The sequence below is a fragment of the Euprymna scolopes genome, chromosome 14 (assembly GCF_053919585.1).
Source record: "Euprymna scolopes isolate OS-2025 chromosome 14, ASM5391958v1, whole genome shotgun sequence".
In the NCBI taxonomy this organism is placed as follows: domain Eukaryota; kingdom Metazoa; phylum Mollusca; class Cephalopoda; order Sepiida; family Sepiolidae; genus Euprymna; species Euprymna scolopes.
In genome coordinates, this window is record NC_136495.1 from 81,837,294 (window position 1) to 81,865,186 (window position 27,893).

Here is a 27,893-nt window from a genome sequence, read left to right on the forward strand (position 1 = left end):
ATACACATATATATATATGTGTATATGTATATTATATATATATATATTATGAAATACAAGTTCTTTTAGTTTTAGCACTTTATCCATTACACCCTAGGTTCTTGCAGAAAATTCTGATAGAAATTTTAGGAGGTTTAAAGCTGTTCTTGTTTTGGATGTGTAGTCTTACTACTTATTACTACTACATATGTTTCCCCTGTAGTCTTGCCAGGCTACTAATATATATATATATATATATATTGTATTAAACTCTATATTAGGTCAACCAAGAAATTATCCAAATAATTCTTTAGATATAATAGAAAGTGACTAATATATCACTAAAAGAAAAATTATGAATATCTATGACTTCAACAAATTTTAAAATAAACTTATTTAGACAAATAAATAAATAAAAATCCTCTTTGAATTATTATTCAAATATTTTATATATTTCTTCCAATATGAGTTCCTGAAAATGTTGCATACTATTTAGAGCCTTATACAATGGTTGGCACTAAAAAAAACTATTTACTTGTTTTAGAAATGAATAAAAATTCTAAGTACTGAGATTGGGAAGTATTGGGAAGGAGTCAGATTCTAAAAATGCTAGGAGTGATTTTCACCGAAAACAACAGACTATTTGAAAGAATTTAAAATAAGCAGTCAGAATTTTTAGAATCACAGGAATTAAAACATAAACCTTCTGAGTCCACAATCCTGATTTGAACAAATGAGAATTCTATTTGTTACAATGGTCATCAAATTTTAGGAGTTCAAGATTTAATAAACTAACTTTAACCCAAATGAAAGAATACTTACAAGTATGCTTGAAATAATCTGTTCCGCACATATGTGATATTGTTTTCGATGTTCAGAAACTCTTCAGCTTCATTTTTTGCACCTTCTAAATCATCCTTTTCTTTCTCGACTGCTTTCACACGATTCAGCTGAATAAAAAAAAGAATCATAGGATTTCTGAATAAGTTTGTTTCATAAATAATAAAAAAAAAAAAAAGAAGGCAAATCACAGGTAAAAAGGTGAAAAACACAATACTCAGCTTCCCTCTGGTGTAGCTATTTCATACTAAAATCAGATTGATAGGTTTTGAACATGTTTGACTGGACATTGCATACACTATTGTCTAACTAAAAAAACTGATGGCATAGCAAAAAATTATGTTTCAATTCTTTGATTTTATGAGTATTTACTGAATGCTAAATGAGAAATTTGTTTAGAATTTTTAGCTATATGAAGATATTAAGATTATTATATGATACTACACTACTCGTAACCCGTTGGGTCAGTATGTTATACTAGCTATGATGTATTAATGTATGAGCGTGACACTTGTGACAAAGAAAATAGTTTTTTTTTTACATAACAGAAACATTTCTATGAAAGTATATTAAAATGAAAAAAAGAATATAGATAGATTTCTACAAGTCGTTCTGTTTATAATTGTTTATTTTTGAAATAAAAAAAAACAAACTTACAGCCATTGAATTATAAGTGGTTTGCCATACTTATAGGTAAATGTGCACTGAACAGATACCATAATACTTAAAGTTAAATTCAAAATTTCATATATCTTTTAATTTAAATGCGAAAAAAAAAAAAGAAAACAATTGGGACGCTGAAAACGTACACAGTAAAACAATACATTTTATTGTCACGTTGATTATTTATTTCTAATGCAATTTAAAATAACATTTTCGGGGTTATTTAATTATGTTGGTAGTGTAGAAGAAAATGTATGAATGTTTTTTAAGAAAGGTGTATTAAAAATGGAGAATAAATTAAAAAAAAAAGGAAGCAGTGGGTAAATCGCCGTTGTAAAATGCTTTTATGGTTGTCGACGGGTTAAAGTAGATTTATTTGTAAGAAAATTGCGTTAAAATAACTTTAACGTAATACGGAAATGAACGATGTAAAAAAAAGAAAAAGAAAAAAGTATCAACAATTGTTTATTTGGGTAATTTAAATGCAAAAAAATTGGGACGCTGAAAATGTACAGTAAAACAATACATTTTATTGTTGCGTTGATTATTTAGTATAATATATATCGTATATATGAAATAGGTCGATGATTATACGTATTATTTGTAATCACGTCTTGCGTTTGCTTCCCATATCTTGAAGTTTTTTATTCAATAAATTTAAGATATTCGCTTTTCTAAGGACGTCCTTTGTTCGAACGAAACCACTCCAGCGATTTGTTTCTTTGTTTACGCTGCCATGAATTTATGTTTATGTACACATGCGCAACTGGAAGTCGTAAAACCGGATGTTGCGTCACAACACCCATTACAAGGTCATTTGAGTTTTATAATTATATAGATTAACATTATCAAAAAGCTTGGTTGTTTCAGAAAAATATCAGTTCAAAAATTTAGGAAAATTCTATGTGGAACATATGTTGTGATGCTACTTTGTGTTTGTGTCACTTTTTTTAAAAAAATTTTCTTATCTTAATGAAATGAAACTAACAAAGAAATAAAACAATGGATGGACTATAACTTACCTTTTCCCCACGTAGTCCATTTAGAGTCTCCACGCGTTTGCCCATAATATCAATTGGTTCCTTAAATCGACTGCTACCAATGATGTCCTCCAGAAATTCCAGCATCCCTTCATCATGTTCTGTTTGGGCCTTTGGCTTCATCATTGCAATTTGCTCAACTTCACCCTGAATTAAAAATTTAATTACTCTAAAACAAATATAATTTTTCTTTAAATCTGTAAATATATAGGGGGCAGCAGAAATATCTCCCACATTTTAAACTTTCAACTATATGTTGTCGATGAATTTATGCAAGTGCCAATGATGTTTTCCACAATGCTAATAACTTGCTACTTTTAAAGGTAGCCTCATCAAGCAATATGGTTTAGACTGGTGCACATCATGTTTTTACTGTAGAAATGTTTTGGAAGAATAGTGAATCTGTAGCTGCAACACGGAGAGCTTTCTGAGTTCATTACAAGTTAGGATGGCATGATGCTATTTCAGACAGAAAATCAATTCAGCTATGGGTTGCAAATTTCAGAGCTACAGGTTCGGTATTTAAAAGAAAACCACCTGGAAGGCCTTGAAGCACTCGAACGCCAGAAAGTATTCGAACTCAGACTGTTACTCAGTCTCCTACAAACATGCTTTGGCGTTGAGATTGTCTGATCAAAAAGTCAGAATTCTACATGCTGATATGCAGTTCCATCCATACAAATTAATGATTGTTCAGAAACTGTGCAAGCGCGACTGGGAAGATCGCATGTCAAAATGTGGGAGATATTTCTGCCGCACTCTGGGCATTATTTTAAGAAATACGTTAATGTGCATCCATATTATAAATACGATGAGATGTTTTTTTTCCTCATAAAGTAGACATGAGATTATTGTTTAAGAAGAGACTCAAGGAGGCAAAATAAATACCTGAAGAATTAAGAATCTGTTATGGTCAAGATCAATACCGCTGGACCTGAGGAGGACTGCCACTTCCTTATACGTATAGCGTTTTCCATCAACAGTATAATAGGAGCTATTGTCTCTAAATGCTGTGCGACCCACCACAAATTTAGAATTTGGGACCACTTCATAATCTTCATCTCCAGGCTGAAAATTTAGAAAGAATTTAAAATAACAAAAAGCTAAATACATATAAAACTGATGATTTATTTTATCATCATAACACTGGAATATAAATTAACATTATTAACATGCATTGCAGAGTATAAGATCCAACTCCAAGAATTCCAAAATATATGATTCTTGCTCTTTACTTTAAAGTTTTTCCAATATTCAGCTGTTGATTTTTTAAACAGTTCATAATAAATTGAGGTTTGGTGTTATTTATTTATAATTTTATTTTTCTATTTGCTATATATATATATGTGCAATATTCTTGTTGATATTAGCAGTAATTAAAATGATTTAATAAAATAAATGGATCTGTTACTAAAAAATTTATTGAATAAAACACTGTTTGCTAGAATTCTTACAGACAGACAAACAAGAGAGTGGCTAGCTAACTGACTATCTCTCCCATATTATTTTAAAATGTAATGATTGTTTTTGAAACAAAGGTTTTATTTATAATAAAATGTCTGATGAATTACCGCCTTGGTCTTCAGGACAAGATCAAAGTGTAGTATCTGTTCTTCAGATGCTGCACTTCTATTTCTTGTTCTCTTTCGGTGGAGGAGAAATCCTTCACGACTGAGACAATTTTTATTTTTGTACCTTTTCTCCACGTTAAAAAACGACCCTGGTGTCTAACTCTGCCCCGTGGGGAGGCATAGTAAATAGGTATAATAAAATGTCTGATTTCTCTGTGATGCTTAAAACAGATACATGTTGATCTTAAACAAAAGGCTAAGAAATTAGGAAAACTAATGTTATTTTACATCTAAGATTTTAAAATGAAAAAAAGAAAAGAGAAAAAGGAAACCCTTAGTTGATCTATTAGTTTTTTTGTTTTTTTTTACAACACACGAATCACCACTCATTAAGGCCCGGAGACCACCCGAGGATAAAGGTTAATGGGTACACATTTGTCAATGTTATTATAACATAGTAAACATAAGTAGTGGGAATTTTGTAACTTAGATTACTCAGGGAGACGGTTCATCAAGAACTTGTTTACATTGGACTTGAAATAATCAGATTGTAGTCAGCTGGAAAGCAGGCAAACGGAAGAGAGTTCCATAGGCGTGCAGTTCTAAAAACGAAGCTTTGTTCATGGAACCTACATTTAGGTTTAGGCACAGATAAAGAATGTGGAAAATTATTGATAATGGTTTTGGCTAAATGAGTGTTTTTCATGAAAGTTTGGCAAAGGGGGACCATAGATTGAAGCTCAGATGAGCACTTGCCATAAAAATAATGATAAAGCAGAGACAGGCTCGCAACATCTCTTCTGTGGGAAAGAGGCTTCAGGGAAGAGAAAAGGGCATCCCTCACTAAGCTACAAAGTCTACTTTGAACTCTGTCACGGCAGGATAAGATGCTTTTAGCAGCTCCTGCCCAGATGTGGCAACAGTACTCCATTGATGGCCGTACCTGACTTTTATATAGGTAGAGAATTGAATTAGGAGAGAGATATCTACTGGAGCTGTAGAAGGATTCCACCATTTTTCCAGCGACCTTGGCAATATACGTATTCCATTTCAGATCAGGAGTAAAGGTCAAGCCCAGAAGCTTGTCAAAACATGAAGCCACCCCAAGATGAGAGCCATTTATTTCAACTGATGCCAGATGGACATCAGAGCGTTGATGATGTAAAGATAGAAGCTTGGTTTTAGATGCATTAAAAGTAATCAGCCACCTCTTTCCTCATTGGACCACGTGCTCAAGATCAGAGAAGAGAGAATTAGAGAGAACTTGGTCATTTATGGTCTTTGATGTGCTTCCATAGATGGTAGTGTCATCAGCATAAATGTCTACGAATGATGTAAGGATGTAAAATTGATTCTGTTGTTATAAGATGATTCTTCTTTTTTTCTTTTTTTTAAGTAATATACTATATGTTCTTACATTTCTGAATTTTTGAGACGCGGATTCGTTATTCATATTATTTGGATTTATCTGCTTATTATTCTCATCTTGAGTGTCATTTTTCACATTTCGGCCAATGTAACCTCCAACCTTCTTCAGGTGTTCTGTTGAACTCACAAGGACCCGTGACGCGGTGGTTAAAGTACTTGGAAAAATCAATTGTAAAAGTGATATTCTTCTGAAGGTTGAAGGTTCAATTCTCAGTGTGGGCAATCGAAAAATACAATTGCGAATTACTTAGGACCTTTATCAAATCATGGCTGACAGAACGTGAAGTAAATAAAGGGTTCTGTCTTAATTTTCGAGTTCGGCAAGATATACTTGAAGAAGATTGAAGGTTATATTGACCGAATCATTGTGAAAATGACAATCAAGATGGGAACAGTAGTCGAACGACCCCAAATAATACAAAGTATCTTCTCAAGAAATGATCTTCTCAAGAACTACCTTTTTTCTTTTGTGTGTTCATGAAGGGGGAGAGTAGTGTAATATTTTTCTGTTGTCAGGATACCATCCTTTTAAGCATTACCTCCTCCTTTGGTGAGTAGTGTAGTATACATTTGTGATATCATACTCAGTTATTATTTTCTCCTTTGACAGTCAGTGCATGTAGTTTGTTCATTATATCCTCCCAGCTAAGCAAAAATATGTTAAGGAAGGGAGAATATATTTGCTAACATATGATATGGTTTTAATAATTTTTATTTACGTAAATAATTATCAAAAATATAAATAAAAATGTTCAATCAAAATCCATGCATCTGTATACAAGGGAGGAAAACTCTACCACTTAGGTAAGTGAATTTAAATGCAACAGTGGTGTTCCCACACAGCTACTATAAAACAATAAGAAAATCAAGAGCTGAGGTTAGAGCAAATCAAAGCTAGGCCTTTTAAACTTAAAAAGTTAAAGTTTATTGTTTGGGCTATTGACTCCTCAACTGTTTGTATAGCAAAGTAAAAAAAAAAAAAAAAAAGTTAAACTCACCCCAGTATCAATAATTTTCTGAAAGTGAACACTAACTGTGCAGCTCTGAACATTTGGATATTGTTCGCTGGTGTGAATCAGCACACTGATCTTTTTCGATCGGATCTTGTTGGCGCGATAACCAAAAACAAACAACATTGAATCAATAACATTTGATTTTCCGCTGCCATTTGGACCAACAATTGATGTAAAACTCTGAAATAAAAATAAGGATTAGAATAACACAAAAACATTTTTTTTCTGTCCGTTCATCATATGATTTCCAAACCTTTGCATGTCTAAAAATACATGAGATGCAAATTAAATATTTGGTTAGACATAATGTTCAACATTATTTTTCTGTAGAAAAAATTTTCTCAGGTTTCATACAGATTTTCAATGCCCATTTTCAAGGCTTTTCAAAGTTTTTCAAGACCTTCTCCTGACAAAATTCAAGTTTTCCAATCTACAGAGATTAAAAAAAGTGGTAAAATAAATTGAATATATAACATATAAATATTATTATATTAAATAAATGTCACCAGAGCCAATGAAAGTTACTTTGCAATCTACCTGCATCATTTTTAAATGCTTTTTATTTCATCTGAAATATTAACTCTCTTTGCGACTTTAAAATTTCCAACCAATGGAGCTATCATCTTGTGCATTTTTTTTTTCTGGCCAGTCGCATATTAGGTTATCACAATATTTTTTGGTGGGGTGAGAGAGAGAATTAGCCATTGGAGAGAGTCCCATCTGCCAAAAAATAGTTTTTATTTTTTGGTCCTTTTTATTTATGGCAATTAATAATTTTGGTAGTTCAGACACCAACAACTTGGACCGAATCCTAGTTTTCATTCTTACTGTATCTAGCCACATTGAGGAGTCTTGAGAGGATAAAACATGTACGAACACACACACACACAATATATAACGGCTAAATACAGACCAAAAAGCATAATGAATTTAAAAAATAAAAAATGAAAATAAAAGGTTAGTTAACCAGGTTTCGTTCCTCACTTATCAAAGCTAAATCGAGGAAAATATGATTTAAAACAAAAAAAGTCATGAATATGGCGGGGTAGGACCCCCCCTCCCCCGAAATAATGATTCTACTGTTTCTATTGAGACCAAGTTCCAAAAACAACTTGTCAAATGGGTCAAAACTGGCGTTCTTTCCACTTTCATTTCTGATTTAATTTGCCCTCGTTTGTATGGTTTGCCTAAGACCCATAAAGAGGGGGTATCGTTAAGAGTAAACTTCCGACTCCCCCAATACCAGAAAATATTTTTGTAGAATTGATGAAATTCGCCACCATGTCGGTAGAATTCAGTTTCAACGATATTATGTATAGACAGACGGATGGTGTGGCCATGGGTTCTCCATTGGGACCAGTGTTGGCTAATATCTTTGTGGGTCTTCATGAAGAGGGTCTATTGTCTGGTTTATGCAAACCAGACATTTATTTTCGTTACGTTGACGACACTTTCTGCTTATTTGACGAGACGAATGCGGATGCTTTTTTTGTGTCCTTAATAACGTTCATACAGCCCTTAAGTTTACGGTAGACAAGGAAACGAATTCCACTCTTCCGATTTTGGATGTTTTTGTGTCCAAGATATCCTCTTGTTTTCTTACTTCTGTTTATCATAAACCAACTTTTACAGGTCTCTATACGCGTTGAGACTCTTTTTGCCCTATAAACCAAAAATATAATTTAATCAAAACTTTAGCACATAGGAACTTGATGATTTGTTCTGAAGTTAATTTGGATGATGAACTCAAATTTATCACGAAGACCCTTTGTAATAATGGTTACTCCTTGGATATTGTTGAAACTACTATCAATAAAAAAGTTTCTAATTTTTATAAACCCAAAGAAATTATAGCTAATAGATGTCCTGTGTACCTACGTTTACCTTGGCTAGGTAACAGCAGTGACCGATTTGCTAAGCAAATTTCTTTGTCTGTGCAACGGTGTTATTTTGCATCAAACCTGCGTGTTGTTTATTCAACAAGGCCTATGTTGCCATCTATTCGCAAAGATGTCCTCCCCCCCCCTAATAATTCTATTATTTATTTATTTAAATGTAGTTGCAGTGCGCACTACATTGGGCGAACATCGCAAAGATTAGATTTTCGTTTGAAACAGCATGTGCCTTCAAAGATTCGTTATGCAAATTTTTCACCCTCGGATGTTCTGAGTAATACGTATGGTTCTGCAATTTACGACCATTTTATAAATAACCATGCGTGTGCCACGAATTTCAGTGCTGACATGTTTACGATCCTTAGTAAGTCGCACTCTCCCTATCATTTGAAAATTTTAGAGACTCTTTTTATTAAGTTTTTGAGACTTTCTCTTTGCAAGCAAAAAGAAAATCTTCTTGGACTTAATTTAGTCTCTATGTAATTTTCTCCCTGTTTATTTCTGTTTTTTTTTTCCCCCCTACCCCGCCATATTCATGACTTTTTTTGTTTTAAATCGTATTTGCCTCGATTTAGCTTTGATAAGTGAGGAACGAAACCTGGTTAGCTAACCTTTTATTTTCATTTTTTAAATTCATTATGCTTTTTGGTATATATTTAGCTCTGTACCCTCCGGAAAATTTTCAAATATATATATATATAATAAAAAGTAACTCATGGTGTCACCATTCATCTCAAGTCAAAATATATGAGCAAAAAATAAAAACAAAAAAAAACAAAACATTTTTTTTAAATAAAGAGACAAAACCTAAAATTAATCTCTCCCTACTCATTAGATATGTATCCCTCTTCAGCTACAGTTTAAATAGTATCAATACTTGTAATGAAATTTGTTTTTGTTTACAACAAGCTGTTCCAATTTTTATTTTTATACTTCAACCTCTGACTGTTAATCAGAGAAAGAGTTGTGCATTTTAGGTTTGTAGGATATTTTTTTTGTTTCCATTTGTAAAGAATTCCAAGTGGAGACAATTCAATAATTTCTTAAAGTTCATAACTTTTTATGATTTTGATTATTACGAAAATTTAATTTTATAAAATTTTGTTGTTTTCCTTTAAAAATAATACATTTTTCATATAATAACCACTTTTATTCATTTCAGAATAGTTTTTTTAATTAAAAAGTTTGTTTAAAAAAAAAAAATAAAATCAATACATTTCCAAAAAAAGGTATTTGTTTTTAAAGTCGTACATTTTCATAAACTACACACACAAAAAAAAATGCCTGTTGTAATTTTAAAATTCTAATTATTTTATAAAAGCTAAAAAATTTTATTTTCATTCAATAAATGTTCAGATAATGTTTAATTCTATATTACTAATTTAATGTTTGGTTTGCTTTTACCAATATATTATGAAAAGTTTAACAACTTTTTGAATTTTTTTAAAGCGGAGTATATATTCTTAAAACATGTACTTGTGTAAATACAGCTCCTTCTGCGTTTATCTTTTTGGAAAATGCTAATGCATACACACAAGAAAAAATATGATAGTGAAATGCTGGATAACGAGTGATAATCAGAAATACAGTAAAACAAACAAAAATCTCACCTTGTGAAAAGGTCCAATGAACTGTGTGTTAGCATAGGACTTAAAAAAGTAATTTTCAATGTGAGTTATCATCAATCTGGGTCCATTCACAGAATATGTAGCCACAGATTCAGGAGCTGGGGGCACTTCGACTGGGCCAAAATCTACAAGAATAATTGTATCTTTTTAGAGGCTGGGAAAAAAAATTGTGTAATTGTTATATTATAAAGGAAATACTTGACATTAAATTGTGTAAACATGTAGTAGGCGGTTGTATGTTTGTGGTGCATATAAATAACAAACCTTCTGCAGATGAGAAATATTTAGAAAAAGAGAAAAGAGGCCATATAAGAAATTGGAAATATGTCTGATCTGGAAGTTTGGGCAATCCAGAATTCCCTTTGTCCACTTGAGAGAATAACATTTTTCAAATAAGAGGTTAGTTGCTGTGGTTATGACCCATTTCAGTTTTTGCTAGGAATAATGGCTGGAACTCCTTGGGGATTAGACCTTTGATGTTCATGGATAAAGCTGATCATTATCTTGAACGGTCTGTCTCTCTAGATGGTCCAATGAGTTGACCAAGAAAAAAAAGAATCCAAGATTTCATGTTTACATATATTCCTCTCTATGATCAAGAGGTGGCAGTTAGAACCAGCTCTCTGGACATGACACAGGCAGTTTTGGTTCTCTAAGGTATGATAGTCAGTTGGATCTGTGTATCTCTATGAACAAGATGAGTCCTTGGGGCTTTTTTACTCTTTTCCCAAACAAGGTAGTGCCACTTGGCTACTATTTGGGGCCATGTTAAGAAATGAGAGATATCTATTTACATTACATTTAAACTTTTGCATGTCAGATAAACAGAAAGCAAGAAGGAAATTTCAAAGTCCAGCTGTCTAGAGGTTTTTTGGCATCTAGGGACCTCTACAGTGAATGGGTGGAATTTTGCTGCTAGACAGATTTGTTGGGAGTGTATATGTCAAAAGGAGGCGGTACAAGTGCAATTAGTTCATCAGAGCATATTCCATTAAAATATTCGTAAAACAGGCACAGGGATGCAACATTGCAATGATGGGATAGAGCTCTGTTGATAGTACTAAAGTATTGTGAGTAGGTTGGGCAAAAATCTTTCAGCTGCAAGTTTGTTGTTTAGAAAACAAATACACTTGTAACCCTACCAAAAATGTTTTTAATACTGGAGTGATGGTGTTATTTGGACAAAGAATTCCTTTGTAACAGCAATGACGAAATAGAGCAACAAGTTCAGACCGGCACAGCGAGTGAGACGACCATGGCTTGTGCAGTGGATGCACACATGCATCCTCATACTTATATTAACTGGATTAAAAAAGCGTTAAATTACTTCAGGGGTTTACGTCTGCAATCATGCATCATTGCATTGAAATTCAACAATCTTTCTGTTGAACTTGGGAACCTGCATGGAATTTCAAATGGAACTCTTTATTTAATCCATCAACCACATCTGGATAGAAGTTTGAAGTAATTCCCGACACTGAGGATTGAACTTTCAACCTTTAGAAGGTCATTTTTACAACTAAATTTATCTAAGTACTCTAATCACTGTCACAGGTCTTAGCAGACAATTCTAGTATGGCACAATCACGTAACGCATGTTACATTACGATTACAAATTATAGGGCCTTAAACCTATTTTATTTCTAGATATAAACATCACTATTTATTACTACGTAATGTTACTATATATATTGTCTATATATAGATATATATGAATTAAAATTTTAATTTTTCAATTCATATTATTGGATATTTTATCCTTTTATTATCATATATATATTATCATATATATGTATATATATATATATATATAGGTTTAGGTGTTCAGAAGTCGGGACTAATGAAGACGAGGTTGTTAGATAGCGCTCAATAAAAAGAGCAAAATATTTTTTTTTATTATTTGAGGGTAAACAGTTACATAATGGTTGCTAGAAATAGCCATCTGTTTCGGTCACAGAGACTTCCTCAGGTGACCCAGAACCTCTCATCGCCAAAAAGAAAAATGGGAAAGATTAGAAAGAAATTGAAAAAGAAAAAAATGAAGTTCTTCAAAGCAAAAATATAAAAAGATCATAAACAGTTGTGAGCTCTCTAAAAAAGATGATAAAAAGAAAAAAAAAAAGGTCGGGGGAGATCGCATTAGAACCTACTGGAAGATTATTCAAAATTATTTTAACAACAGGATATAAATCTGAAATGATTAAAGTGGGTCATAATTTTACTGGAACAGTAAATTGTATAGGAAAGTGTGTGTGTGTGGGGGGGTCTGTTTATACATAGATTTTGAACGTGTCAGGAAAAAGCTTGCACGTGTATTTTTTGACATCAGGAATTACATGTTATAAGTTAAAGTTAGGGGTGGGGTGATAGACTAATGCAGACATATTCATACAGAGACATACATCTGTATATATACATACATACAAAATATACACATACATACATACGTGTGCAAAAGCGACACACACACACGTAAATATATACATACAAGAAAATATGCACACGCAAGAATGCACAACTATATGTATAGATACATAATCACGGGTATATATACATACAAATATACACACCTACACACACACATATATATATATATCAACAAATACATTTACATATACACCCACATATATACATATGTACACAATAAATATACACAGACGGACATCTACAGAAATAAAACTACGTACAGAGATACTATTATACTAGCAATACACATGAAAAAATTGAAATAGCTTAAAATATTTCAATATTGGTATACATAGAAAGAGCTTGATGAGCTAAGAAAGAATCTTTTTAAATTTAAAAAATCTGATTAAAATTAAGGAAGTTATGACTATTTTTGTGCCTCAAACGTTTGGATATTTTCCCCTCTTTAAGACCATATACGTTTCGTCACATTTTTTACACTACTTTTTCAGTAAAAATGTCATATCTTTGTTAAAACACAAGACTAAGCAATGAAATTTACCATATAAGTATTTTTGTACAAGGAATCAGAATATGAGACTGAAAATCTCCTCAAGTTCATGGTTTCCAAATAATCTGCAGTAAATGTGCATAAATATGCTGCAATTCCTTAAAAATGCCATGTATCCATAAACAGAAAAGAAGTTGGAGAACTTAAAGTTTAATTGTAATGTGCTTTATGTACAAAAAAACTTAAATCTAAACATAAGACCATTTAAAAATGAATATATTGCAATATTTCTTTGGTATCATTGTAGATTAACACCTTCTGTTTAACCCCACCCAACCCCTTCTGACCACCCCTCCAAAATGTGATTCTACTTTTTTAGGCAATTATGTATGAAATGCCATGAAAAACTTTAATGAAAGATAAACAAATTATTTTAGAATTTAATGTAAAATAATTCCCCATTACAGGTTATTCTAGCGTTTTAGGGCAGTTAACTATTTTTTTTTTATGGGAGATAAATCTTGTATGCTTTTTGTTTTATTTTTTTTGCAATGAGAATATGGGGAGGGTTGCCATTCGGACTTTGAATTAATCGTAGGGCTAAGGAAAATTATGTGTGAACATACTGAAGACTTGACAGAAACAAAAACAACAAAAACAATATTTAAGCGGGGGGGGGGGGGGTAGTTTCACAAAAATTTAATGTAAAATAATTCACCATTTTCAGGCCATTCTAGCATTTCAGGACTGTTAACCAATTTATTTTTATGTGCATTTTTCTTTAAGGAAGGATCTATTTTTTGTTTGTTTTAGACGCTTGTATGTGGCTTACAGAGGTATTTTGTTGGGTGGGTGGGGGACTTGCCACTCGAACTTAATGTTATTGTTAGGGTTAATGAGTGTTTTAGAAAGTATGTGTGCGTGTATTCGACAGGTAAAGAAGTCAGCAAATGTTATATTTAGTTTTAATTTAATAAGAAACTGCGTTACGAAATTTCAAAGAAAATTCCATAAATTTGTTGATTTCTATTTTCGAGGTTGAAGGTGTTTATTCCATAGGCCGTTTATACTACGCTGGAGCAGGTTGTAAAATTACCTTTCGTTTGATAGGTAGAAAAAAAAAATAATGGGGTTTGTATTTCTGTACACATAGATTCAAAAAAGTTATCAAAAAGCAAATACATAACAAATAAATGTTATCAAAAGGCAAGATAAGCTACTTTTTACCTAACCGTATATGTTTTTAGTGTTTTTATTTAATGTAACATGTTTATTCAGCTCAAAAAACATACAGTGCTTACCGATGTATTGGAAAGTTAAAAATGGCGGCTGACTATCTCTTTCACATGGTAAGTTTGGGTAAATGAGTTAAAAATAAAAAACTAGACAAAATACTGTTAAAAATCCGCCGAATATATATCCGTCTATGTCACGGTAACATATATTGAGCGAGTTTCTAACAGTATTTTGTCTGTTTTTTTTTTTATTTACAACTCATTTTCCCAAACTTACCACCTCAGAGAGAGTCGGTCGACATTTTAAATTTTCGAATACACCGGTAAACACTGTTTTTCGAGCTGAATAAACATGTTACATTAAATATAAACACTAAAAACATATCCAGTTAGGCAGAAAAGTAACTTATCTTGCCTTTTGATAACATTTATTTGTTATATATTTGTTTTTTGACAACTTTTTCAAATCTATGTGTATAGTAATACAAACGAGATTTTCATACATCTTTTGATTTTGAAAAAACATTTGTGGCTGTTCGCAGGAAAACATTGTTTTAATTCACTGTTCAAAACTAATGCAATGAATAAAAGTGCATGCAAGCTATATATCTACAAAAGTATATTTTGTTTTTTTAACCATGTTTTTAAATTTGACCAGAAATGTGAGAAATTATAATGGATTCATAATGCCGAATTGGTTAGGATTGTTGTTATTATACATTCTGAAAACTGAATAGTTCTAAACTAATGTTATTCTGATAACATTCTCTAATTAAACATATCAGAATATTTATATTCATATTTTAATGTTTTTCTTAATTCGTTCGTGAATAAAAATTAAAGAATGCGTGTTGTTTATACAGTGCTTTGACTAATACTACAGCTGCTGCTACTAATACTAAGTTAATTTGACCAAACTCGAGAAATAGAAACATTTTTTTGGGGGTAGGGCCTTTTAAATTATTATCAATTACCGTGGTCCTACTTAACACAGAATAATACTTTTAATTGATAAAGATAGTAAAAAGAATGATTTATTTACTAGTGGGTGTCCGATGAAATTTTTTTTCAAAATGTTCGATACTCGTCATATTAAAGTCTTATTTTTAACATGACAAAAAAAGAAATGGTCAAAAATATTTCGGACACTTGACAGTATTAAGATTAACACCTCTTCTGATTGGTTCCCAAATTTCATGACGAAATTCTTCATACAATCATGGTACAGGCCTTTAGAAAACAGGGAGGGTCATTACAAAATCTTACCTTTATGACGTTCACATTTTTATCACTTTATTTGCTTAAAACTCTTAAAATATATAATGTACATTCATATTTATTAATTCATTTGAAAGTATATTCATTTCCGAACAAAACAGTAGTAATTTGAAGACTTGAAGTGCTTTGGTTTGAAAAATATGGCTATTTTAGTAGAACTACCTTGAAATCTGTGATTATCCAAAGCGTTTTTAAGTTAAAATTTGCGATTAAGAACTGTTATGGAATTATTAAGAAACCATTAGGAGAATTTAAAATTTAATCGGGTACATAAAAAAGTATACAGATTTATATGGATATGTAAATATGAAAATATACGCATATTAATCAGCAGTTATTAGTATTATCATTGTTTCTTTTTGTTTTTTGGGTTTTTTTTTCAATTTATTTAAATATAGATTAGAGTTGGGTGGTGCTGGGTTTAGACCATGGAATTGAAAATCATATCAGAATAGTAAGAGCGGTAAAAATATGCAAATACAAATAGGCACAAACAAAGTATGAGGTGCGTTCACGGCCTATAGGAAGTTAACCATGGTGAAATGGGTTGGTGAACAGGTGGACGTTTACGCAAACAATATCAGATGATTGGTGGTTGAACTGGTTGGATTAGAGGGAGTCGAACTAGAAAGACTTGCCAAACTGATATTTGTCATGGGGTTCTCTGATGCTATTTCTATCAAACTCCAGCAGGCATCAAAATTGAAACCCTAACCATGGGAGACCTAATAGCAAAAGCAAGGGTGCTGATGTCAACTACAAACCAAAGCCATCACGTGGTTGCAGCTGCGAGTTCATCCAATGGTAAATTTGTTGTTCCTACCGGAAGTAGCCCTGACACAGAAGTAAACTGCTACAGATGTGGCCGCAAGGGTTACATATCAAGAAATGCCAAAGACGTGAAACCCAGGACTGTTCAGCAAACAAACAAGGGGATGAGGCATCAGCATACGCCCCACCAAGATGTAAATGTAGCGCTCTCGGAGATTGTTGTCTACATTGATGGATTGCAGTGTTCAGCATTAATTGACACAAGATGCTCGCAGACGATAATAGATGCAAAGTGATGCCGATCCTGGAAGACAGCAAAAATAGACGTACCGACTATTGGATGCTTGTCCCATGTGTACTGCGGAACAGGAGTAGTCACTATTTCAACAAACGACAGTGACTAGGTTAGGATCGATGCTCTGGTGGTGCGTGGTAAACCAGTGGGATTTGATCTGTTGTTAGAGATCGATGTTATAAAAGCATTGGGAGACATCACTGTTGAACCTACAGGTGCAGTCCGGATCAACGCTGGGAAAGTTTCCATGTGTGCGGCTATCTCCATTAATGAACCAGACTTTACTGCTATATTTGACCATTGGGAATGAGCATGGATTGCGGCATGGAAATGGGAAGATAACCGCCCATCTGAAGGACTGCATAATGGGAGTACCAGAATATCGAGTGGCTGCGCAACTTCGACCAGATTATAATCAAGAACTCTGGGCATGGATGAACAAGGGTTGGCTTATGCCATACCCAGAAGAAAAACTCGGATCCCCCATGGGATTAATTCCATTGATGGCTGTAATGCAGCAAAATAAGACAAAGGTGTCACCAGTGATAGCTACTGCAAACTCAACAATCATGTGGATGCATCATGGCGAATGCAGATGTTTGCGCTAAGATGTGCAAGTGGTGCCAAAAAGGGGCAAATATCTCCAAGTATGAGTCCACAAGACACTGTGGTCATACCAGCCGGTAGAGGTTGATGGAAATAGATATTGTCCGACATGTTTGGGATTTGGCTTGAACGTGGCTCCCCTCATTATGAAGGTTATCGTAAGTAGGGTGCTATCACAGGAGGAAACTGGACTGCATAACGTTGGCTTACATCAACGATATTTTTGTTAATGAAGACATACCTGCATCTCGAGTCAGAGAACATTTAGGTCGATACAGGCTAGAATGCAAGGACCCAGAACGGCTTGGGAATGGCACATGTGTGCTGGGACTGATAGTCTTAAAAGAGCACAGTGTTCTGTGCTGGAAATGAGAGAACGCAATCCCAGAAATTCCCACTATCATAACACGACAGACTGTATTTTCCTTGTGTAGAAAACTTGTTGGGCACCTCCCAGTATGTACATGGCTGCTTCTGGCATGCGGAGTAATAAAGCGAAGAACCTGTTCAATCACAAATGGCTGGTGACAGACTCCCTACTCCGACATATGAGATATGAGACTGGACGTAGTAAAGCAGAATGATTCAGCTTAAGGGGACTGGTGTGCGAACAGCCAAGGACTGAACATATGGGTCGATGTTAGCGCGCTAGCAACCGGACTGACATTGGAAAGAGATGGACCTGTAATGGAGGATGCTTGTTGGCTGCGACCTCAGAGTGATGCACAACATATTAATCTGGCTGAATTGGATGCTGTATTGAGGGGAATTAATTTGTTGCTTCAGTGGCAGACCAAGGTGCTGCACATTAAGACTGACTCTGCATGTATACAGAAATGGGTATCAGGCACTCTCAGTGGAAAAGCATGAATTCACAATAAGGCTGCCAGTGAAATACTCATTAGAAGAGAATTAAATACCCTCAAAGAGTTAGTAAAGGAATATGGACTCTCAGTAGACGTGACATTGGTTGCGTCACTTCACAACATGACCGATCAATTGACACGCCTACCACAACGATGGTTCAATGCCATGAAGAAGGATGCAGGACTTGAGCCACTCAAAGGTGCAGTGTATGTTGCTGAGCTAGATGCACCCCAGATCACGGCCATTCACAGAAACAGTGGAAATTTAGGAGTGCAATGCACCGCTTATTTTGCCCAAAGAGTTTGCCCTGTGACGACAAAAGTAGCAGCCAGATTGGTAATACAAACATGCGTGGAATGCCAATCTATAGATCCAGCGCCAATTCACTGGGAGAAAGGAAAACTGGAGGTGAACAGTGATTAGCAATGGACATTACACACTAGGTGCTTACCATTTCCTATCAAGGATTGTGGGCAGTCACGGTTTTCAGTATGGAGATAGTTAATACAGCAGGACTCGGCAACTATAATTCGCTAACTGGAAATGCTCTTTTGTGAACGTGACCCACGTTGCAGACTACTGACAAATAACAACAACCTTCTGCAGCAAAGAATTTAGAACGTTTGCAGATGAATGGAGCATGAACTTGAGATTTTGCTGTGCATATGCCCCAGCCGGGAATGGCATAGCAAAGCAATGCCATCGCACTATGAAACAGATCGTGGTTAGAATGCACTGCTCCATACCAGAGGCAGTCTACTAGTACAATGTGACTCCAAAAGACGAGTCATCTTTGACTTCACCAGCAAATGCTATATACCTGTACAAGGTCTGGGTAAAAGGAATCGATGTTATGCCACCAGTAGCAGGTCCCGAGTATATTCCCTACCAAATTGGAGACTTGGTGAAGGCATCAGAGAGTCGTTGTACCACAATATTTTGCGAGGGTCGGCTAACGGAGATAGTCAACAGTCCGACTTATGGATGGTTGGTTGTTTGTTTTACAGCATATCAACCTATTTCAGGTTATTTAATGCCGAATCTAGTTATTTTGAGGAACGATTTTTAATGGAGTATATTTTTTTTTTAAAGTCAGATTCTATTTAACCCATAGTTGGGACCCTAACAGGTACTACCACTCCGGGTCAGAGTGGACCTGGGAGCAATTAAAGGGTGGCTTCACACTCCTCAAGGCCCGCAGGGTGGGACCTCACCATCAGATATAGTTTTAGGTCATATCCAGGACCCCGACTTAATGGATGGGATGCCTTGACACATGAAGGACCTGTACCCCCAATACAGAGTACTCTCATCAGAAAATTCCAACAGCATAACATTTTCGAAGGGCGGGTCAGAAAGTCTGATACCCGATGACAAAACAGAATTGGAAGATGGTCATGAGGCAGGAGTAGAAGTGCATGATCATGATGAAGTGGACAGTTCTGAAGAGACCTCACAATTGTGAAGAAGCACCTGACAAAGACGACCGCTGGGATGCTGCCTGTATGATCATGAGATCAGGGAGAGGTGTGACAATGGTCACAGAAACAAGCGTCCAAAAGTGGCATGTGCATGTAAAAAGTGAACACGAAATTTGACCGATAAGAAACGAAAAAATGACATATGCAAATTAAGACGCAGTCGAATTGGAGCATATAAAAAGCTGGTTATTTCTTTGATTGGTGAGGATATTCCTTTCTTTGACTTGGAGTTGAAAGTATGGTTAATTCACATGTTAGTGGGAAGAAAGAAAGATGGATTTTCTACGAACATCGAAACAGGAAAAGAAAAAGGATTGTCATTTTTGTGTGTGCCGAGAACATTGCAAGCTGAAAAAAACTTTTTTTTTGCATGAACATTTAATGATATTCGGCAGTTAAAAGGCAAACTTTAACTTCAACACTTCATATTATTGCTATCAACTTATTACTATATATATATTATCTATAATTAATAGTTACCACATCGTGTTAAATAGTAGATCTACTTAGTAACTGATCATCTCCCAACACATGCTTTTTTCATAATTCTGGTTTAGCTTATGCTTGCGATACAAATAATTGAGTTGAATAAATTTTATAATAAAGAAACTGCATTTGGAATCCGAAAAAATAAGTTTAATGAAGAGGATAATACAAATGACCCCCCCCCCCGCCACCAAACTTGCTTACCTTCAGGTCTAAAAACATGTGTGACTGACGTCATTAAGGGTTGATCAGCATCATTGCCGACTACTCTTTCATTATCGACTTCCATAGGCGTTTCCCCATTCTCATCAGAGGCGGCAGGTGCTACCTCCACGGCTGCTGCTGCTTTCCTTCCTCTTTTGGTAGTTACAGGAGGCATTTTATTTTTTTTACTGCAAACCAAAGATACATTAGTAAGTTTATGTACAAGAATAAAAAAACAAAATAATAATTTTATAAAGATTTACTGCATGTGCATTTAATCAAAACATAGTACTTTCAGAAAAATTAAGTGTTTCTAAAATAAGTCTGAGAGACACAAAACAGATTGAACAAGATCAGGGGAAGTTAGAGAGATGGTACTTATGAAATAGTGAAATGTAAAGTTAACAGTCACCATGAAAAAGGGGATTTTTTAATCTATTTTTTTTACAGAGGAGTCGCCACTTAAGGATAAGGGTTAATGAGTGTACGGTGATTGCTGGGACAACAGTGAAATAATCATTAGTGGTGGAATTTGGGGATAATTTCATTATCTAGGGTCTAGCTCAATAAGAATTGTTTACATAGGACTTGAAGACAACCATATTGTAGTCAGCTGGAAAGAAAGCCAGTAGAATAGAGTTCTGCATGTAGGCAGTTCTAAAAAAGAAGCTTTTTTTTTCTGTGTTTAGATTTAGACACAGATAAAGAGTGGGGAAAATTGTTGATAGTAGTTGTAGCTAGGCAAGTGATTTTTGTGAAAGTTTGATGAACAGTGACAAAGCTATAAAATTGGTTTGCATATGGGAATTAAGATAAAACCACCACAACAATCACAAAGGAATAGACAACAAAATTATCTGCAAGTCACTTTTTGAAGAGGTATGGAAAAAAAAAAAAAAAAAAAAAAAAAAAGGAGCCGATTTCTCACACTAACAGTGAAGTCGAAATGCTTTATTTCATGTTTATTGAAATTTAACACAATAGAAACACACCATCTTTATATAAATATTGCTTATGTATATGTAATATCGCTCACAAGATCAACTAATTTGCATATTGATTTCCAAAACTAATATTCTAACCAGTGATTGGCTGAAAGAAACTGATGATTGAGGTATTGTCAAAGAGATTAAATACTTATAAACAAAAAGCTTTTGTAAAGACCAGTGGCGTAACAGATATAGTAACTAAAATTCAGTTCTAAGTGAAACTTTTCCAAGGGTTGAAGAGTCAATGCTGAGTGTGGGTAATATTAAGAATACAATTGCAAATTACTTAAGACTTCTACCTGATCATGGCTGATGGAAAGAGAGCCCGTGGATTAAATAAAGGCTTCAGTTTGAAATTCCATACAGATTCCCAAGTTTGACAGAAAGATTCCCAGAGTTCGACAAGAGACACCCAAAGAAGGTCAGCGATTACATCAGCCAAAACGTGAAAATAACACTTAAGATGAAAACATTAGTCTAAATAACCCCAAAAATTTTTTCCTATAATTAAAAAAAAACACAACAAACAACAAACATAACTCCCATTAAGGGGCCATTTTTAAACATAGCTGCACCTTGTTTACATAGGCACTGATGCATTATGGGATTTGGTGCTTCTCCATAGTTACACCTAGATTGAATATTAGTGTCAGAAAAAAAATAGCAAGAAACATTTATGATGCACTTACTTTTTTTTGGGAGAGGGAAGTATTCAATTATAGAACTCGTATAGTTTTTAACAGATGCTTCTGCAGTTTAATTAACCATTTTTCTGTAAATAACGCGCCGACATTAACTGAGCAAAAGAACTGTTTAACATTCTCCCCAATGTAAACAGAATTTGTGTGAAATATTAAATGGTTCCTTTGGCTCGGTTAATGTCGGCGCGTTAAGTGTATCAGAATTTTTTGGGAATTTTTGACACCCCTAACACAAAACTGCGAATAAAATATAAAAATAATCGTAATTTTTCTTTTTAAAGTGGGTTGTTTATTTTCTTTATGGAATATACCTCCAAAATAAACTATTAAAGTTGTTTAAAAAATAGAAATATTATTTTTTAAAAAACAGTGTTTACAAAGTGCCAGCATGCCTTCATCCATCCATTTTTTTTACGTAATGAAATCAATTGAATTTTACGAGTTAAATATTTTTCAATTTTTCAACTTTAAAAATCTATAAAAATGTTTCTATTGGTTCAATTTTTACGATATTTTCAGGGTCAATGTGAAATTTTATGCTCTTTCCAATAAACCAAATATAATATTTTAGACAAACGTCTCTTTTTAATCCCCTCTCATGCTGAAATGTCTATTAAAATTTAAATAATTAATATTTACATACCAAAGTTTTATATATCACATAAAAGATTAATAAATAAAATATTCTAATTTAAAAAAAAAAAAAAAAAAAAGTTTTTTTTTTTTAATTTACCTGTAAAGTCCAAAGTGTAAAACCTCTTTTTTTAAAAAACCATGTAGATTTTTTTTTTTTTTAAATGAAAGCTCATATTATGCTTATATTGTCAAGTAAATATCGGACGCTGAAGACAAATTAAAAAAAAAAAAAAAAAAAAAAAAAAAATTCACTCAATAAAGTAAAAATAAAATATATTAATCAAAAACTTGTGTATTTCATTAAGAGAATAAAAAAAAAAAAAAAATCAGTTGACTGGGTTTTTTATTTAACGGCAAAAACTTATAAGTGAATGTGTGCATTTTTCAACTACGGAGGCCCAAAAATACTAATTTGGGTTTACAGCACGCAATAGGAAGAGACATAATTTATTATGCAATATTTGTATCTTTTTAAAATTAAGGTTTGAATTACATTTTTCAAGAAGTTATAAGCTTCGAAAGACAGTAAGTCTAAATATTCCAATGTTTACCACAAATTTTTATTGACGATTTCTGACACTGTTATCGGTGCGTTTCTTGCAGAAAAACGGTTAATTAAACTGTAGAAGCACCTCTTAAAAAATATACAAGTTCTATAATAAAATACCCCCCTTCCAAAAAAAAAAAAAAAAAAAAAGAAAGACATGTTTTTTGTAAACCGCTCGTGAAAACTTAATCTTTTAGATCAATTAAAAAGCATTAATAACTACATAACAAAAATACATGAACCACATGTTTTGTTTGTTTAAAATCTTTCTTATTTCAAATCTCCGCTAAAGATTCCTCCACATTGTGACAAGTCATTTTACTTACGCATGAACACATCATGTAAGAAAAGCGTTAACGAAGGTGATGAAATGACGTAAATAGTCCCAGTGTCCAGGGGTTAATACCATGCAAACAGTAAATTTGCGAGGGATTTAAATCCCAGATTCGTTTTCAACGGCTTCGATAAACCCTAAAAACACAAACTAGAATGGTCAGCATTCTGTTAGTTAAAAACATTTAGAAAAATTAAATGCCAAAAGAATCTTCAGCAAAATTTATTGTTTTGTATCGTTTGCAATAAAAACAAAATGCGCATGCTCACTGCTTCACTCCAGTTTGTATCATCTGCAGTAAAAACAAAATGGCGACCACTGAAAACCATTACAAGATACATTGAATAATAAAGATCTTAATATCATAAAATTTACTCGTCAGCGACACTTTTAAATGTGGTATTCGTTTCAAAATAGATCTGAATAACTTTGAAAAATCAACTTTTGAAAGGTAGTTGTTTAGTTGGTGAACACCAGCAGCACTTTAACCTTTAATTAGGATATTTTTAAATATACATAAGGATTCATTTTTCTTTTAAAAAATTTTCATATTTAACTTGGTATAAGTTTTTTTTCAGTAATACTCTAAATTATTGGTGACGTCAGTTTACCAAATTTAAAATAAAACTTAACTTACTAACTTCAAAACTGCATCAATATTAGTAACTACATTACTAGATTTATTCTTACATTTCATTAAAATTTTATTAAAACAATTCCTTGTTAATCTATATAATTATAAAACTGGACCTTACTTGCTTTCTTGCACCTTGTCTTCACCGACCAGGCGATTCCATCTTTTAAAAAAGGATGACAGGTGAAGTGTGTGTGTGTGTTGGTGTTGTTCAGAGGCTAAGGAATGAGGGTGGAAAGTTGTTACCATACATTAGATTTAATTGTCTCTATAATAATAAATACATAATCTGCACGAATAAAAATATCATATTTAAGCGTATTTTACCACTGGACCACGCCTGACGGCTTGCTAGTTATTAAATAGAATTCAAATTTGAGAATTTTATTTTTTATTTTATTTTTTCGTCGTTCTGTACCCCCCCCCATACTCCTTCAAATTAATCGTTAGTAGAAATTATTTCATTTTTTTTTAATTATTATTTTTATCTTAGTAATCCGGGACCTCATTTTTTTTTTTTTTTTTTAAATTTCAAGATTAAAAAAAAAATTCTTACGCTGTTGTTTACACGTTTGCGCACAAAAGGGATATTATTTACGCCACATTTAAAAAGCTTCGCCAGAAACTTGTTAAAAATCGCATTAGACTAAATATTTTTTGCAATATATGACGATTCAGAAGCTTAGGCCACCCCAAGTGCAACCATCAGCCGGTGTCAGATGAAAATCTAGCCTCGATGTTCCGATTATTGAACCGGAGCCGGACTTCTTGTTTAGTTTCAAATAAATCTATAAAGTATTTAAAAAAAAAAAAAAGAGAAAAAAAAGCATGTTCAAAATTTAACATATTTTCTTTCATGTCAATTTGCTTGTTTATTTTAAACTAAAACAGGAAGTCTATTTTGGTAATCGGAACATTTTCACATCGAGGTAGGTTTTCGCCTAACACCGGTACGGTCGCACTTAGGGTTGCCTAGGCTTCTGAATCGCCCAATATATTGTGAAAATAGTGATTATTAAACAATGCTTGATCCAATGATGATATTGTTAGTTCGAGAAATTAACAGACTAACTTTTTTCGTAATATTCCTGAAAAAGTCAATTTTTTGGAGGACGGGGGGGTTACTATACACATGGATTCAAAAAAGTTGTCAAAAAGCAAACACAACAAAGAAATCTTCTCAAAGGCAAGATAAGTTACTCATTTACTTGAAAAGTTTTTAGTTGTTTTACTCGCTTTAAAACGTAATCGGTTCGAAAATCATAGTGTTTATCGATATTTCTGAAAAAGACAAATGGCGGCGAGCTCTTAGTCAAGTTTGGTAAAATGAGTTCAAACTAAAAAATTATGCAAAATTCTTAACGCATTCAACTAAGAGCTCGCCGCCATTTGTCTTTTTCAAAATATCCATAAACATTGTATGATTCTCGAACCGTCTTAAAGCGAGTAAAACTAAAAACTTTTCCAGATTGGTAAATGAGTAACTTAACTTGCCTTTGAGAATATTTGTTATGTGTTTGTTTTTTGACAACTTTTTCGAATCTATGTTTTGTTTGTGTATGAAACCCGTTTTGTTTGTGTACGACCTGCCCCAGCAGCGTAGTATAAACACCCACAACCTACCTATGTTAAGAACGGCTTTTGGAATAAACACCCCCAATCTCCCATGTTCAAAATGGCTTAACATGGGAAGGTTGTGGATGTCTATACGTTGGGGCAGCCCTTTTTTTTTTTTTTTTTTATACTTTCTTTCAATTTTTACCGTCTTCCCGCATATCTTTTTGCTCACTCGGTATAATCCGGCGGTTTCCGTCATTCGTTCACTGAACGAATGACGGAAACCGCCGGATTATACACTACCAGTGAACGATTGAACGAATCGTTCACTGGTAGTTGACGAGCGAGACTCATGGAAAAACGGGCTTTAAACTGCAGAAGTACCCACAAGTCCCCTAAAATGTTTACTTTTTTGCAGATATCTTTTCAGGCATAAGAACGGTTAGGAAATTAGTCAAAAAATATTTATTTTCTTTTTACATGCATTTGTGATCTATTTGCGTTAAAAATAAAGGTACTCATGCAGAGTGATCTGTGCCAAAATAATAACGTTATTTAAAAAGCCATTCTTAACATGGGGAGGGTGTTTTGTACCTATTCTGTACTTTAACCTTACAATTGAATAAAAAAAAACATAAAACTTTAATTAAACGTGGAAATACGATTTAAAAAATAGCGCGGATCACTCTCTGCATTAATACTAAAATAAATATTTATGCAGAGTTAGAACGAAAAACAAAATGATCTAGTGGAGCCTCGATAATCGCTTAAAAATCGGAAATGAAAATACTGATTAAAACACACGTAACAATGTTTGATTTTCTGGGGAGACCATTTTGTCTTTTGCCAGCCTTAACACGACTTTAATTTTTATACAAAAACACTTTAAAATAAGTTAAAACACAAACTTCCTCAGATTAAAAAGAGTAACTTAGCTTGTCTTTGGTAACATTAATTGTGTATTTAGTTTTCATCTCCTTTTTTGCTTTGTTATTCTTTAAAAAAATCACCGATTCTAATTCAAAGTAGCCTTGTTTGTTTACAAGATGTCTACTTTGATCAGAATCGATATTTACATGAACTGTAAATGTTTCTAAGCCATTAAATATTTGATTTAACACACACAGATCACAAATGATTAAATAAAAACAAAAGAAGAGTTTTTTTCCCAACCGTATTTCCTTTTAAATGCTGTGTCCGTTAATATATAAATTAGCCAGAAAAAGTTGGAGTTTTTTTCTCGGTTACTCAAATAAAAGGTCTTAAAAATAAATATTTAGACGAAAAGAATCAATAAACTTTATGACCAAAATAAAATTTATTGACGCTAGTTGATTTTTTTTATTATTACCATAGTTGTCGGTTTTATAATACTTTACAAAACTTAACTTTTTATTATTAAACGCAAACTAGCCAGAAGTTTTAAAGTAATTTTAAAAATATGAAAAACAAATAAAAAGATGTTTATTTAAAATCATTACCGTCAAAATAATTCGAATTATAGATAAGAACAATATAAAATCTAATTTTGAAAATCAGAACATTAAAAAAAAAAAAAAACTTTTCTTAATTCAACTTAAGTCAAATCAAATCTGATTGTTGATAAAAATACGATTGCCGATCTATCATATATAAATAAAGCCTTTTGTTTTGTACGTGAGTTATTCTTAGGTGTGCTAAAAACCTGCGGAAAGATAAGAAAAAATTGGGGTAACAAAAGAAATTATTGAAAGTTTAAAATTATTACCGATTTGGCGTGCTGTTGAAAAACCTGATGAAGACTTTCATAATCCCGCCATTTAAACAACGTTCGAAAACTTTTGATTGGTCATTGCAAAACTATGCATTGCACATGCGCAGCGCACAACCAGGGAAACACTTCCTGTTTCTAAAACAATTTATGTATTTAGCGATGCTTATATTTTTTAGTCGCTTAGCCTGAATAATAACGAAAATCGAATTTCAACCAAAAACAAAAGATACTTTAATTGGCATGTCGAAATTAGTAACATATCAAAAAATTACGAAAAGTGATAAAGTTCAAAAATTGTTAAATGTCACGGTAACATTTATTGGATGAGTTTCTACCACCATTTTTTAATTAGGTTATCATGGTATGAGGTTCTTACTGACAAAGGATTTATATGCTAATGGATGTATAGTATGAATGTGGTATTGTGGTGGAAGTAGAGTGAAAGTAGGAACTAGTTAGGGTAGATTAGTTAGCATTAGACAGCAAAGACCGTCCTTTCCCCTTCCCCATGTTCGGCCTTGTACCAATTTATTTTTTACTTTTGT

General features: G+C 33.2%; 1 protein-coding gene across 3 annotated transcripts in view; it reads right to left on the reverse strand.

Moving 5' to 3' along the window:
- Positions 1-27,501, reverse strand: part of LOC145293127 (structural maintenance of chromosomes protein 4-like) — a 96,394-nt gene extending 68,893 nt beyond the window's left edge. The window contains exons 1-7 of one of the 3 annotated variants that reach the window (XM_080139529.1): positions 27,343-27,501; positions 20,198-20,385; positions 10,040-10,182; positions 6,520-6,714; positions 3,411-3,590; positions 2,505-2,669; positions 802-929 (exon numbers count right to left, since the gene is read on the reverse strand). In XM_080139529.1, coding sequence (XP_079995655.1) covers positions 802-929; positions 2,505-2,669; positions 3,411-3,590; positions 6,520-6,714; positions 10,040-10,182; positions 20,198-20,385; positions 27,343-27,383 — 1,040 coding nt within the window. In that variant the 5' untranslated portion in view covers positions 27,384-27,501. Of the gene's footprint in view, positions 1-801; positions 930-2,504; positions 2,670-3,410; positions 3,591-6,519; positions 6,715-10,039; positions 10,183-20,197; positions 20,386-24,159; positions 24,391-24,594; positions 24,772-27,342 lie in introns of those variants that run through there. The other 2 variants (XM_080139530.1, XM_080139528.1) reach the window with 2 other exon arrangements.
- Positions 27,502-27,893: the final 392 nt, after the last annotated feature.